The sequence below is a fragment of the Stigmatopora argus genome, chromosome 13, assembly GCF_051989625.1.
Source record: "Stigmatopora argus isolate UIUO_Sarg chromosome 13, RoL_Sarg_1.0, whole genome shotgun sequence".
Classification (NCBI taxonomy): Eukaryota; Metazoa; Chordata; class Actinopteri; order Syngnathiformes; family Syngnathidae; genus Stigmatopora; species Stigmatopora argus.
Genome location: NC_135399.1, coordinates 16,243,138 through 16,258,142, shown reverse-complemented (window position 1 = coordinate 16,258,142; position 15,005 = coordinate 16,243,138). Strand labels below are relative to the sequence as shown.

At 43.0% G+C, this 15,005-nt stretch overlaps 3 protein-coding genes across 4 annotated transcripts; 1 reads left to right on the top strand and 2 right to left on the bottom strand.

Moving 5' to 3' along the window:
* The first annotated feature begins 630 nt into the window (after nt 1-630).
* On the top strand, nt 631-3,702 carry LOC144087026 (ly6/PLAUR domain-containing protein 1-like). Its single transcript, XM_077617290.1, has 3 exons — nt 631-836; nt 1,953-2,084; nt 3,276-3,702. The coding sequence occupies exons 1-3, from the start codon at nt 785-787 to the stop codon at nt 3,527-3,529; spliced, it is 438 nt and encodes a 145-aa protein (XP_077473416.1). The 5' UTR covers nt 631-784; the 3' UTR covers nt 3,530-3,702.
* Nucleotides 3,703-4,201: 499 nt separating this feature from the next.
* gpr39 (G protein-coupled receptor 39) lies at nt 4,202-6,538 on the bottom strand. Its single transcript, XM_077617673.1, has 2 exons — nt 5,722-6,538; nt 4,202-4,650 (listed from the first exon to the last, which is right to left on the bottom strand). The coding sequence occupies exons 1-2, from the start codon at nt 6,506-6,508 to the stop codon at nt 4,202-4,204; spliced, it is 1,236 nt and encodes a 411-aa protein (XP_077473799.1). The 5' UTR covers nt 6,509-6,538.
* A 1,303-nt stretch (nt 6,539-7,841) lies between these two features.
* LOC144087391 (solute carrier family 35 member F5-like) lies at nt 7,842-14,848 on the bottom strand. 2 transcript variants are annotated; one of them, XM_077617841.1, is made up of 15 exons: nt 14,659-14,848; nt 14,237-14,381; nt 13,726-13,875; nt 13,559-13,621; nt 13,026-13,116; nt 12,758-12,951; nt 12,253-12,334; nt 12,083-12,170; nt 11,509-11,573; nt 11,322-11,426; nt 11,083-11,242; nt 10,910-11,000; nt 10,612-10,766; nt 9,898-9,990; nt 7,842-9,029 (listed from the first exon to the last, which is right to left on the bottom strand). In XM_077617841.1, exons 2-14 carry the CDS (start codon nt 14,372-14,374, stop codon nt 9,909-9,911), a joined length of 1,464 nt encoding a protein of 487 aa, XP_077473967.1. In that variant the 5' UTR covers nt 14,375-14,381; nt 14,659-14,848; the 3' UTR covers nt 7,842-9,029; nt 9,898-9,908. The 2 variants fall into 2 exon arrangements, with proteins under 2 accessions (XP_077473967.1, XP_077473968.1); XM_077617842.1 differs by having other exon boundaries at nt 13,032-13,116.
* Between the last annotated feature and the right edge of the window lie 157 nt (nt 14,849-15,005).

Sequence of the window (15,005 nt, the reverse complement as noted above, 5' to 3'; positions counted from 1 at the left end):
AAAACAAAAAAAATAGCAGTGGTGTTTGTATTAGTAGCAAATGTTTTTTTTTAATCGATCAGGGAAGAGAAAAATTGGCAACGCTGACATACGGGTAGATAAAACGTGTTATTGCGGAAATACAAAAAGGCTCATAAAAATGAGAAGGCATATTGTATTTTTCTAATATTCATCTGGTATTTATGACACAGCGCACCGATTGGTGGACGCTTCCGTTTATTGCACATTTATTGTAACTCCTGATGTTGGAAAAAATATTGAGCCACTCCATAACTTTGCTGGTGTTTTGGTGTCTGTTTCCTTTGCAGTGATCATGAAATTGTATATTAATTTGTTTTATGTTGGAGGGGGAAAATAAAAAAGGAACTATTTCAGTACTTGGGACTGGATTTTGTTTCTTTTTAGGGGCATTTTTTTTTGTCACAAGCAATCATCGTAAATTGTGTTTTTACATTTTTGAAAGTGGAAACACATTATGAAGCGGTCGAGGGGTGCTGGAGTCAATTTCAGCTCACGAAAAGCTCATTCATTGAGCGCAAATGCATTATTTGTATGCAAACTATTCAAATGTCATTGTATTCATGAAGCGTCGCCTGCTATTTGATGGTGGTTGTCCAATCAGTGGAGAGAGAGCGCGAGGGTGTGTTTGTGTGTGTGTGTGTGTGCTGAGCATAAGAGAGAGGTTGGGAGTGCCTGTAGGTGTCAGACTATACTACAGCATGTCCTGCACTGAGCCTTCTCCTCCTCCTCCACTTGGTTTGCAGTTCTCCACTTTGAAAGGAACATGTTTATCTTCACTCTTCTTACTTTGCTCCACTTTCTCTTCTTCAAGTCAGGTATGGACTCATCATTCATTCATTCATTCATTCATTCATTCATTCATTCGTTCATCTTCCACACCGCGCATCCTCGAAAGCGTCGTGGGGTTGCTGGAGCCTCATCCAGCTGGCTTTCGGGCGAAAGGCAGACGACGCCTTAGACTGGTCGCCAGTCAGTCGTAGGGCGTGCAGAGAGAGAAACAACCATCCGCACCACTAAGCAAACCAAAACCAGCGGGAATTGAGCCCACGCCTGCCCGCACCGAAGTCAGGCGAGGGAACCTCTACAGGCAGCTCCAGGTATGAAGGGTTTTTGCTTTTTTAAATGTTTTTTTTTTTTTAATCATTTTTTTTAAATTTTTGTCATTTTTTTTATCAATTTTTTTATTATTTTTATTTTTTCCCCTGTGTGGCCTGTCCGTGTGATCGCTTGCCCATTGAGTTTACCGGTGGCCCCCCTCCCCATCCTGCTCGCCCCCTCTCGCGTGACCCGGGTGTTTGTAATCGTCTCATCAGCCTGTGTCCATTTATTTGAAGCCTGTGTGTTTGTCAAGCCGTTTTTTCTGCCATCCTCGTTTTCCCACGTCCTCCCCGTCAGGTTTGTATTTCTCGTTTGATTTCAAAGTCTTTGTTATTTTTTGCTGGACGTTTTTGTTAGCGTTTTTGTCCATGCTTGTCTATTTCTTTCATTTACTGTATATACCTCTCCTATAGGTCAATCTTGACATGAAATGCTTCTTCAATCAACACATTTCCCATCAGCCACCTGATGGTGTAGTGATTCACTCGCCCAACTTAGGCGCCAGCTCGATTCCCGCTGTCTTTCTCTCTGTGAGCCCCGCGGCAACCAGTCTAGGGTGTAGTCTCCGGCAACCCCCGCGAACCTTCCAAGGATGAATGAAATTTCCCATTTCGAGATGTTTACATAAATTCTGCGTGTTGAGTGTTAAGAATGGAGTTGTCTGTTGCAAAATTTTAATGTCCAAAATATTTACTGTAAACCAGAATTCAAAAGCCGTTTAATTTGCAGCATTTCTTCTGAAAAAAATGCCCCAAATTTACAGGAGATTGCTTCTACTATTTGTAAAATGGATGACCAAGTATGTCTCTGTCTGGGTTTTTTTTTTGGTTCAGGACTGGCTTTGCAGATTCAATGCTACCAGTGTGAGGAGGTCACCCACGACTGCACCACGCCGGATTTCGTGGTCAACTGCACCATCAACGTGCAGGACACGTGCCAGAACGAGGTTCTCGTCAAGGAAGATGGTACGTACATTTCATTTGTCTTTTTTGTTTTTTTTCAATACATGGGGCGGAGGTTAGGAGGTACACGGGGTTGGCCAATACACGGCTCTCGGGCCGCATGCGGCTTCCGACCAAATTGAATGCAGCTCTTTGCTACATATTTCGTATCGACTGGCTCTTTGCCTGATTTCATATTAGTTTCTCGTATTTAAAACACACTCCAATTCATCAGGGCCCATTAAAAACAAATAATTTATACCATTTGAAAAATAATTTGGCAGATTCCATTTTTTTATGACGTAAGATGTGGCTCGTGGACTCCCACAGTTTCAAATTTTTGGCTCTTCGGGTTTAACTTATTCGCCACCCCTGCTCTAGCCTATCAGGTTTTGGGACTTGGGAGTGGGCGTGGTTAAGTGGCTCACAAAAGCAATGGGATTTTTAGAGCAATATTTTTTGGGGGTTTCAGTGTTAACACATCTCAGTCAGTATTTTCATCTTTCTGGCTTGCTTGCATGAATATTCGTCATTTGCCATTCAATTCAACTCACCGGGTCAGTGTGATGAGTCATTTAATTACTCTTCTAGCAGAAGGGGAAAAAAGTACAATCATGAAGACTGCTTGTCCTCAAAAACAAGTTGTTTTTCCCTTTGCTTCTATTTCAGTCGACGCTGCCCCCGTATTTTCATGCCTGTCATTTAAAAAAGCAAACGCTGCTCCTAATTTGACAGGAAATGTTCTTACTTGCGCTTAAGAGTGAGCGTAATTTGCTTCCATCAAGCGTGTTAAGCAAATTGGCATTTTCCCAGCAACCGCATTAGTGGAATGACGTGCAAGAAAATCTCACGTAAACCAAGATGAACTCTGCATCGTTTTCGCTTTAACGGATAAAAATGACTCTATGGGGTTCAATTCTAGAAAGTGACTTTGCCCTCTTGACGCATGTTTGTTGTCTGGTGCTTGCTTGATAGGGTTTAAATCTGGAGATTTCCTTTGTCATTCATTGTTCGTGGACTCATCCTTGCTTGTTAGCGAGCAGCTTTCAGCCTGTTGTAGCGCAATTGTGCTTGTATTGACTCATGGTGGACTCATTCTCATTCTTTGTTGTTTTGTATCTGCATTGGCATTTGTGTAAAGAAGGCAAAAAAATGCTTCATCACGTCATCCCGTCCTCTTTTCACGCGGGTGACTGTCTTGGATCCTCCTTTCAGGAATCCACTACCGCAAGTCCTGCGCGTCCTCGGGAGCCTGTCTTATCGCTTCTTCGGGCTATCAACAGTTCTGCACGGGCAAGATGAACTCGGTGTGCATCACCTGCTGCAACACGCCGCTGTGCAACGGCCAGCGCCACAAAAAGCGGACCCAAGCTTCGGCTTGCGTTAGACTGGCCGTGCCGCGTTTGGCGGTTTTGGGCCTCTCGGTGGCGCTCTCTTCATTCCTTAGCCAAAGTCAAGGAAAATACTAGTCAATGGCCAAAAGCATATTAAAAATGTTAATGGCAAACCATGAGCAAGATGGCAAAATGTATCCAGTGTGAGATTTGGAAGTTTTTTTATCATGCTCCCAGACTTCAACCCTATAAAGTACACATTTTAGCAGCTAACATCGAGACCAGGTGCTGGTATAGGTAGGGGTAAAGCTACTACAAAGTGCCTTAATCCTGTATATAGGCTTGTATATTTTTTTCATTTCCTCTACTAAATGATTTTATTGCATGTTAAGTCTTATTTATCTTTGTGGCCTCAAAAAATCAGCGGTATATTATGAAGTATAAAATTTGCCAATATGGATATGCAGCATTAGACGGTCCCTTATTTTTATTGAAATTCAATGGCACACTAACTGTTGGAAAATAACAAAACTTCAATAATATCAATCATCTCAAATGAACTCACCGTCAAATCTAGGCCTGTAAATATTGAGCACAAATTGCGAACATGTAGAATGAGAAAAGCCTCGGATGAGCATTGAATTGTTATGCATGTCAATATTATAGATAATAACTGCTGTATTGAGGGGGGCTGTTGTTAGTACTCCTATTTTTTTGGCGGAATCAAAAGAAATCGGACAGAAATCACTGATATTGTGGTGTATGTTCATCTTATCACTTATTCATAATTTAAGTGAATAAAGCATTTTACGCAGACGTTGACGTCGCGTCTTCGTTCCCAAGTTTACATTCTTCGGAATGGGCGGGGTCCGCCTCAATTCTGGCGTCGCTCGGTTTCTGGGATTTCTCCCCCGAGGCCACGCCCCGACTTCGGCGGAGGGATTTGAAGAGCAGGGGTCGCAGGGAACGGCCAGACGGGGTGCCGGAGACGGTCACGGTTCGCTCGTTGACGTGGCGCACGGTCAGGCGGCAGCGCAGCGCTTGGACGAAAACCTGGCGAAATTGCCGAGAGGGCACGTTGTATAGGAAGGGGTTGAGGGCCGAGCTCAGGTAGAAGAAGGCGTCGGCCACCGGGTGGAGGGTGACGTAGATGTGGAAGTAGGCCGCGGTCCAGGCGGACTTGGGCGCGCCGGCCATCATCAGGCGGCGGATCTGGTTGGGGAACCAACACACCAACAGGGAGACCACGATGAGGCCTGAAGGCAAATTGTCAATTTGAGACGTGAGGGTGTTGGGAATAACCCTGCTGATTGTTACAAACAAAAATCTCAGATTTCAGGCTTAAGGATAGAGTATTTATATTCTTCCCACTTTTTAGATCATCTGAAAAATTCTAGATTTTATTTCAGTTTTTTTTAGTCTAAAAATCATTTATAAAAATAGAAGATTTCCTCTTCTCGACTTTTATTTTGGACGTAAATAAACGTGGCCCTGGACAAAAAAAACTAGTTTGACAGTAAAATGATTAGGATTCTAAAGTAGAAGTGACTTATAGTCACAAAATGTTTCTTGTTATAACAATTCTAAATGCGCATCTGTATGCTAATTCAATTCCACCATGAAAAAAAGACAGATTAATTTTACTAATCACAATGATCCCCCCCCCCAACCAAATTGCTTCTAAACGTGGTTTGATTAGAAATGGCACTTTTGCAACCTGAATGACAAGCAATGAAAAAAACAACAGAATTAATATTCCTCCCGAATTCGCAGAGAAAAACAACAAAAAGTCATTACTAACTTTACCTTCTGCAAACGTCTGCGAGGCATTTTAATGCCTTTTTTTGACACTCGAAACTCAACAGTGAGCTTCCTATTAACAAATAAATAAAGGAACCTTGACAATATCATGAGGTCATTTCAGTTGGCTGAGATTCCTTAATGCGCAATCTTTTCATCTGCTGTCTGCAATCACAGTCCATTTCAAATTCAAGCTCCACAATAAATTATTTATTTATGCTGTATGCGGTGAGGTATTTCAGAAAATAAATGATGCCAGCATTGGGAGGCTATAAAACCCCTCAGATAGATTTAAAAAAAGGATTCTCCATTTTCTGGGGAGCTTTTGGCATTAAAATTGTTATTATAATGGAAAATGGATGTTGTTTAGTTTTAATTCACCTGTGCAAGTTACTTTTGTTTCAAACTCATTTGTTTTTCCAATTTTATCATGTTACTTTTTACACTAGATTTGTACTAGCAACAACCAAATGACCAAACCCCAGATCCAAACCCTATAAAGAACAGCATTGGATGTGAAAGCTTACCCAAGAAAATGATGGTCTGCTTCCTGGCCATCTTCACCTTGGCACTTTGGTTGACCGCTATGCCGCCGTCCGTCCCGCAGCCTCCGTCCGACGCCCCCGCGGATTTCCTCAGGACCAGGATCATGGCCCGACACATGAAGGCCACGCCGGCCAAAACCAGCAAGTAGACCACGAAGGCCACGAAGATGCTGAAGCGATACATCTGCCAGCGTTCCCTCAGGTTAGTGCAAAAGGTCAGGTTCTGGACCGGCTCCTGGGCCGAGACCGGGACGTGGCCCTGCGTCCCGGTGGCCACCAGCAGGGGCAGCGCCACCAGCACGGACACCAGCCAGGCCAGGGCGACCGATCCCGAGGTGCGCCGGCCGCTTAGGGTCCGGAATCGGAAGGGATGGCATATAGCCACGTAGCGCTCGAAGCTCAGCGTGGCCACGTTGAGGATGGTGGCGTAGCTGCACGCCTCCAAGACAAAGTTGTAAAGCTTGCAGGCGGCGTCCCCCCCGGACGCCGAGGTGAAGGGAAACCAGATGGCGCTGTAGAGCTCCACGGGCATCCCCACCAGCAGAACCAGGAGGTCCGAGCAGGCCAGGCTCACCACGTGGTCCGTCACGTTCCGCTGAAGGTAGCCGTTGCGCCGGAGCACCCACGTGGTCCGGATGGTGGCTGAGTTACCCACAATGCCGGTTACCAGGATCAGGCCATACAAGATGGTCAAGAAGATTTTTACGCCGTAATTGGCTTCCAACTGACTCCAGTCTTTCTCCTCTGGAATTTCCTCTTCCGTCTCCATTGGGTGGCGTGTCTTTGATGTCTTTGATGTCTTTGATGGGCTTGAGACAAAGACCCAAAGGGTTGGAAAATGGCGTCGCTTGGTTCAAGACTAAATCCCGTCGAGTTGGAATTCCGATGGAATCCTTAGGACGTCATTTGAGAACGGTCTTAGTCCAAAACCAACCACATTTTAAGGGTCTGGTCAGGGATTTGACTCAATCTGGGTTTCAGTCTCAACTCCCGAAGCCTTGAATTGTTTTTTTTTTTTGCGTCAGTCCAGTGTTGCCAGCCTCAACGTAACAAAAAAATGTCCATATGGGTCAATGTGTGAAGAAAATGGGTACTTGGATGTCCCGTTTTTGACCGGAGATAAACCCAAGGTGCACTTTTTTTTGCATGGGTAGGGTCCAACTCACCCAAGATATCACCCGGATATCTCATACAGAGGAAAAAGCTCCAACTCCAACTCAGCGAAGAAATAAGGACAAAAATATATTGACGTCGCCATGAAGTTCCGGTTGCGTCCGGGCTTTTTCAAGCGCTATCTTATTTCCAAGGCTGGATTGGATTTTGCTCATACTGATTGCAGCTTATCAACTCCTGGGCGCAGTTACCGTGATTGACACCAGGACTCCAAGGTTTCGATGCAAAAAAACTGGAACACCTGGCAAAGTAGTCTTAGAAGAAAAAAAAGGACTTCTTATGGCGTCACTCTCCAAAGTCGACTATTCTGACTTCAGTCTATGAAAATGAAAGGTTTAAGCGGAGGGCTGAACTTGGACAAGTGTCCTGGTCCCTCCCACAAAGGCAGGACGGTTAAACATTAAACAGCATGACAGAGGTTAGCTTTGCTTTCTTATCATTAGCACTAATGGACTCGGCTTAACCACTGATACGGACTGATGCCGTTCATATGCGTGCGCTGAAACCAAGAAATATTCACAGACTTGAAGTTCATTCAAAGTTCACTTTTTTGGGGGGGTGACCAAGTTAAAATCCAATGGTCTCAAACAGGATTTGAATTGTGCCCCTCAAAAGACGATTTTTTAATGTTACTCAAATTTTGGTTCACGTTCAAAATGATGATTTTCTAAATAAGAGATCATTTCAAGGTAAAAATCTGATCCATTTAACTCACTTCTTTGTCTACTTGTGCCTTGCTTACAGACTGTAGTGGACCTGAGATAGGCTCCAGCACCCCCTGCGACCCTTGTGTGGATAAACCAACTGTAAAATGCAGTATGACAAATTCCAGGTTCGAAATGAGGTAAGTTGAACATGTTTGAGTTCCATTCTTCATTTTCAAAAGAATATTAAAACCATTAGAAAAATGAACCTGAAAAAAGCACAAATTAAAAAGATATTTCTTTAATAGCGTATCCAAGGCAGGAAATAGAATCCATCAAATGAAAAAAAAAAGAGATCCAATAGAAAAGGAAGTGATTGACATTTAAAAGCCACGCGCTATTTTCCAAACAATCAAGACAGTACCTGAGACAGAATGAAAGCAAACAAACAAACATTTCAACAAGATTTCATAAAGTATTTCCTTTGTTTCGTCAAACAAATCAAGCAACACGACACGACGCGGACAGCACGTGTATACGTGGAATAGAAGAACGGACATATTTGTTTTTAAAGTGCTGAATCTGTTCATTTACCAAGACTGGCGAATTTTTCGTTTCTCCAGTTAGCGAGCGCAACCACAGCAAAGACGGACACTCCACCATGTTTTTTTTTCTTCTCCTTATTGGGAATCGGACACACACACACACAAAAATGATTTGGCTCATAAGTGGAAGTTATAAATTACAGTGACACAGAAAATATAAAGTGTAGTGGTCAAAAATACAAAAAACAGGCTTGGTAGCTTATATGGTGGAAGCGGTTTGAACGGTTTTTGGGTTGCGGCTCACGTTGAACCCTCAGAAAAATTGAAAATATGAAGTCAATTATGAGATAATATTAACGCCATTATCAAAAAAAGTGATTTAAATGACTCAGGTAAAACTCCATGTCAATTTGACCCCGATGAATGACCCAAAAGTGTCTTAGAATAAATGGAATTGGCTAGTTAAAATTTCACATTACAGAGCGCCATTTTAAACCTGAAAATAAGTCCACGTGACCGCCAAGTAACCCGCCGTTTTAAATATAGTGTTGCGACGTGCATTTCGACCCAAAACGGTCAAGTCCATGAGAATATTTCCAAACCGTTTGTCAGCAATCTCCCGGGGAAAAAAAGGCCATAAAAAGAAAGGCAAAAAGTGAAAAAGTGCAAAATAGTTCCCAATGCACGAAGACTTGTGGTGATTTTCGCCGATGGAATTCCAACGTACCTCTTCGTCCTATCTCGACGATAACAACCATCTGCGATGTCCGGTATCTTGAGTAGTACCTCTCTTTTAAACGTTATGATTTTAGGGGGAAAGGGGGCGGCAAAGTGAGCATTCAAATGGTAGGTAGGCACTGGTTGGCTGGATGAATGGATGATTGGATGAATGGATCATTGTCTCTGGCTGCTACCAAATGTGGGCCACCTAGAAAAACAACACAAGAGCCTTCAAATATGCAGAAGGCGGAGCTTATGTCTGTACATTGGAGGGCGATAGATTAACAAGGAACTATAGGGGTTTGTTTCAAATTTGTGGAATGTGTGTAAGGAGGTTAAAAGGTGAAAAAAAATCAAATTGCTAAATAAAATAAAAACCTAGCTGACAGGCTAGTTTATTTATAACTGAAATTTGCAGATTAAAGTGGTCAAATAATTTCCTAAATATGAGGATGCTTTGAATTTGGTTGTTTGGACAGAAAGGTCGATTCCAGGGATCAAAGGTGAACGTATCTTTGAATAAGGAGCTTGAATTCGGCCTACATTGCATTTTTTAGCTTTAACACGGAAATTGCTACTTAAGTTGAAGGGTCGAAACCTGATAACATGTTTCTTATTTATTCATTTGACCCCATTCAGATCGGCCTTTTAACCAATACATGTGGAAGGATGGATTTCAATTTGCACGCTTTGTTTTTTTTTTCGGCCTCTCGGAGAAAAAAGTTTGAAAAGTGTCTTTCCTCGTCTACTTTTTGTTTCCTCTTCATCCACATTTGAGCCAATGTTAAGAAAAAAGAGACCCCAAAGAACCCGAAATTTTTCCTGTCGGTTAGTGACGATGGCTGGGATGTTTTCCAGACTGGAAATATTTCGGCAATGACCACGTACGTCTCTTATCAGTTTTCTGTTTGAACAAACGCATGCGGCTTTCGTCAGAGGCTTTGAATGAGCGGTGGTGAGTCAAGAGGATTTTGTCCTGTTCGCCATGGCGAGATGGATAGCTTTTGGAAATATTTAGTGAAGTGGGAGGAGGATGTTTGCACTCCAGTCGGGAAGTGAGAGGGACAACGACTTACTTGACGGTAAATCACGAGCACAGACTTCCTTGGTTGAGGGAGACGGTGTGCAAAGGGATCAGGCTTTCGCATAGTTCATTGTCCTCGGGGATCCTGGGGAGGAGAAGCGTTGTTAGTCATAAAGAACGCCATTTAATGATTAGTTTTGGCTACGCCCAAATTGAAATTTGGCTTGAACGGTTCAGAGTCCATTTTTATGATTAATGTCATCACAAATATGAACCAAACATGCAATATCTCATTTTAAAAATGATCTTTCATTGTGATTTTCCTGACTGTTTTGGCTTATCAAACACATCCGAGGTTGAAATAGCTTTTCCCCAGAAAAAGAAAAGTGATATAAAAATGAATACAGTAATCCCTCGAATATCGCGGTTAATGTAGACCAAACATGGCCGCGATAATTGAAAAATTGCCAAGTAGGGTCACCGCTATTATATATATTATTTTCTTAAGTGCTGAGTCCTAATAGCGAGAGTGGTTTCCGCTTACGACTTTCAGCCTGGATTTTCACATTTTTATGAACTTTAAAAAATAATAATAACAATAATAATAATTCAATAGTTAATAGCGGGAAAAATTTGATTGGATTTTCACATTTTTATGAACTTTAAAAAAAAAAATCAATAGTTAACAGCGGGGGAAAAAAACGAAAAGTCGGGAGTTCGCAATAATTGAGGGATTACTGTAATTGTAGTAAAAAAGTGAGCTCACCTATGAATGCGATGTCTTCTAAAAACGAAGGCGTACAGTCTCCTCAGGCCCACCATGACCGGGTCCCAGTTGTTGTAGTGACATAACAGTGTGGCAATGAAGAAGGAGAGGAAGACGGGAATGGCCCCTGCGAAAAACAGCCAGGAGAAGCGTACCTGCGCAGAAACCAGAAAACAAGGTAAGTCCACGTCCTACCGTTGACAAAAGATTTTTCTAAGAAGACCAAGAAATGTCTTGAATTTAAAGCACACGACGCTCCGTTAAAACCGTTCCAATTTCCCCAAGAAGTCCAACTGACCTTCTGCAAGAAAATATCGGCTAAAATGGATAGCGGTATGGTGAGGCTGAGGGCCAGGGTCCCCACCAGCGAAGATGTGAGGAAGCAGCCCCTGAGGAGGCAAATTCAACTCTTATTCAAAATGCCAATATCCCAGACGCGCGTTGGCATTGGCATTGGCGCATTCCCCCTACCAGAGCCAGAGGAACTCGGAGAGAACGGTCCCGATGAGGCCGTTGATGAGGATGTAGGTCCACACCAGCTGGCTGGGAAGCTCAAAGGCCTCGAAGCCCGTGTAGTGAAGCAGCAGGAAGCCCGGCCACAGCAGCAGAAGGTTGAACAGACCTACAAACCCTGAAAGACACGCCCAAAAAAACACAAAGATCTCAGGCCCGGACTCGACCTGGTCGTCCTCGAACGACGAGAACCTCACCGAAGAACATGGGGATGTCCAGCTTATCCTCCCGATCCACCCTTCTTTTGATCATCACAATGTAGATGGCGTATAAAATGGCGCCGGCCAGCGACCACAAGGAACCTGCGCAAACGACGAGGAGGAGGAGGATGTTGGAGAGCTTCCTGCGTTTTCTTCTTCTGCCGTTGTGGATCTTCACACTTACCGATGGTGGCTTTCTCGTCGGGTCGGTCCATGGCGGAGAGGCTCACCAGGGCAACTCCTCCCATACTGCGACACACGCCATCAAGCGTCAAGTTAGATAGTATGGAATGAAAAATGGAGATTGATTGGTAAGCCATAACCACAGTGCATTTCTGTTTTTATTCATTGTAGAAATTGTATCCATTCATAAAAATGTCATTATTTTAAAGACCAGACCTTCCAAGCAAGCTAATTCAATTTGGCCACCTGACCACCTTTGACTTGATGACTCCAAAATATAATGTACCCTTTTATAATAACACATTTAACATATCCTGAGAAGCCCTTTCTTCATTCCTGGGTTATCCTGAACACAAAAACATTTTCAATTTGGCCCTTTGATCCCAAAATGTAATGGCGTCTCTTTCATAATAAAATAGGATAACCCTTTCTTGAATAACACATACATACAGAGCTAAAACCAGGGCAAAGATCATGCTTAATATATACATAATTGACACCTAGGTGAAACAGACTAAGTTTAATTAATTTGCAAATGTATTTTTTTTTGTTCTTCAGTTTTTGACACAACTTACCTCAAGGCCACTGCTAACAACTTGGACAAGGTGAAGCGGTCGCTGCTGTTGCTGGGAAAAATAGCCGCCAAGATGAGGGTGAACAGGCCTGTGCGCAGAAGGGAAATTCAGGAAGACAATTTAAGCAAGTGCGCCAAAGGATGGCGGTCGTTTGCTCGACGGTGAGTCACCTGACGTGGATGACAAAATGTTGACAATGGCCACTTGTGTGTCGGAGAGCGCTTCCTGATAGGACAGGTTGGCCAGGAACCACTGCTCAGAAAAGGTCTTGGTTAATAAAGGGACGGCACATATTAATGAACATATTTATTTATATTCATGTTAACATGTAAGATTGCAGCCCAGGACTCATTTCCATCTTTGAAGATAAACAATGACACATACTAGACACACTTTTAGACAGCGTTGTGATGGCAATTTTGTTGGTCTAACAGCCAGGCTTTAAGATGATTGGCCAAGAGGTTCAAAGATGGGAATTCACGTATGCTAATTGCTATTGATTCCTGTTATAAAGAGAGAAGGTGCTTTGGCGGAACTACACAGTCACCTCTGGAGCCAGCCCTTGTTGATGTGTTGGAATTTTTTTTGTACAGAATCTTGCAGTGGGGGAGGAGCTATGTAATGGAAGATTTTGTAAACTAATGAATAAGTTGTCACATGGCATGAGGGACTCACCACAAAACAAAAGAAGAAGCTGATTTTGGCCACGTCGGTGATGGTTAGCTTGCCCACCGTACGCAACATGGCCTCGTGGTCTTTGGCGGCCGGGTAGGACATGCGGGACAGTTTGGCCTCCAGGGCTTGCGTGGAGGGCAGCTGACGCACCTCCATGATGTTGCTAAAACGCACTCGCTGCTTTTTGGAAGCCGCTAAACACAAATGTTGGGAAATAGGGGGTGAATTGGAACCCGGGAGTGGGAGGACGGAAAATACCGAGACGTACACTCACGAGAATGGCAGTCTGCGTCCATTAGACAGTTGGAGAGATCGCTGGGTACCTCCTGAAATTTGACTGGTACATACAGCGGTTCACTCTGCGTGGAAAAAGAGCCAATCGGGACGTTTTACAGCATAAAATGCGATAAAAACAGACAGCTCGAGTGACCTGATTGATGAGATTTTCATATTACCAGTCAAATTTTTGGATCATTTAGTTTGGAGGTAAGAGAATAGAAATGAATTTAATTTATTCAAGCAATTGCATTTTTGAGCTAATAAGTCTGCTTCTTTCATTTCCTATAGGTTCCATTTTTTTCTCCAATCGCAAGACGCGGAAAGAGAGAAAAATCACAACAGGTCAGGATGACCAATTTTTTTCCACATAGCAAAGAAAGTAGTCAGCGCCCTTAAAAAAAGGGAGACGCATTCCACGTTCTCATTCCAGTGAACCTGGAAACGTCGCTATTTAAATGGTTCGCGTGAGTCACAGAATGGTAAACATGGAAGAAGCCTAACTCAATTTCACGGGATAATTACCAAGCAGTTGTTCATAGCGGTGTCGCTGGCGCAGGGTGCAAAGTAGGCTTCCGCGTCGCTGAACTGTGGCCAGGCAATGAAAAAACAAGTCGTTTTCAGACATATCAGGGCACATTTACGTCATTTTGAAAGTCATTCGGATTTCGTTGGAAGTTCAGCGCACTTACCCGCGAAGGGTGTCGGCGCTTAAGCGAACCGGTACACTGCTGCCTCCATGGCCGCCACAACAGGAAGCCCAGCAGGTAGAGCACAAACATGGATGTCTTGGTAAAGGTGCTAAAAAAGGGCTTGTTGTATTCCTGTCTCCTGAAAATGTACTGGAATGGGAAATGGAATTAAGACAGGTGTCACAGTACGTATTTCCAAACAAATTGAGACAAGTTTGCGTAAACTTGATATTTTTGTCAAAATTAAAATGGGTACAATTTCAGTCTACTTGGCCATGACTCTAGATATTGGAAAATATTCACTTTAAAAAAAATAAAAATAACAAATGCTAATCAATATGGAGAACGTTTTCACCCATTTAAAACTAGATAACAAAAAAAAGATTGAGTCACTTTTAATGACTGTTATAACAAATAAGTAGGTGTCAAATGTAAAAGATTGGATGATGATTGATGGTGTCCTCTTTATTTTGAAATCAGGCTTCCGTAGAGTTGCAAAGGGGCTGCTTACTGATGTGAGCTCCGAAGAGGCCACCCAGATGACGTCCACAAGCAAGAGTATGATGACCCCCAGGGCCATCCGCCTCCGTTGGGCAGCAACCGAGCTACCCGGCGAGCCCACCCGGTTCATGATGAACATACACTCCATCGCCAAACTATGAAGACAACATGAAAAATTGGATCAGTATGAGAAAAAAGCATTACAGATACGACATTTGCCCCCAATTTGGCTTTTGAGTTCACTCCAAATCGTGTCATTGACAGAAAACAACATCTCCGTGCAATTGTTGCATGAAAAACATCATCTGACGCAGGTTAGCAGAGTAGACATGTTGTAAATAAGAAAAGGAGATTCGACGGTTAAACATACAGCTGTTGATAGCTGCTATTATATATGCAAGGGGGAAAAAGCTTAAATCTGGTGTGACTCACGATCGACGACGCCTTTTCCTTTTTAGACACAATTGGAAAGCCAAAAAAGGTTTCACCCAAAAATATTTTTTGAAATTTATGTGCTCCTCCGCTTGCTTGGTTAAAACTTATGTTTTGAGGTTTTTGCATTCCTTCCTGGGGTGATTATCGCCGCCATTTTTTTACGAGTTTGTCCGCTCACCAACAGCTGCACAAGAAGGCTTCCGGGAGGAGCTTTCAAAATAATAGAAAATTAATATAGGAAAAAGGAAACTGTTCAATTATTTTTTTTTAAACATTATTGCGGGGTTTCTCTATCATTCCACTGCAAAGAACTTCCGTAGTAAAATTAATTCTTTTACAAATGT

Coding starts and splice junctions, on each gene's coding strand:
- LOC144087026 (XM_077617290.1), top strand. CDS start 785: ATGTTTATCTTCACTCTTCTTACTTTGCTCCACTTTCTCTTCTTCAAG. Junction 837..1,952: donor CTTTCTCTTCTTCAAGTCAG/GTATGGACTCAT, acceptor TTTTTGGTTCAG/GACTGGCTTTGCAGATTCAA. Junction 2,085..3,275: donor GGTTCTCGTCAAGGAAGATG/GTACGTACATTT, acceptor TCCTCCTTTCAG/GAATCCACTACCGCAAGTCC.
- gpr39 (XM_077617673.1), bottom strand. CDS start 6,508: ATGGAGACGGAAGAGGAAATTCCAGAGGAGAAAGACTGGAGTCAGTTG. Junction 4,651..5,721: donor GCAGACCATCATTTTCTTGG/GTAAGCTTTCAC, acceptor ATTTGCCTTCAG/GCCTCATCGTGGTCTCCCTG.
- LOC144087391 (XM_077617841.1), bottom strand. CDS start 14,374: ATGGAGTGTATGTTCATCATGAACCGGGTGGGCTCGCCGGGTAGCTCG. Junction 12,952..13,025: donor AGACTGCCATTCTCGTGAGT/GTACGTCTCGGT, acceptor ATTTGTGTTTAG/CGGCTTCCAAAAAGCAGCGA. Junction 11,427..11,508: donor CGACGAGAAAGCCACCATCG/GTAAGTGTGAAG, acceptor TCGTTTGCGCAG/GTTCCTTGTGGTCGCTGGCC.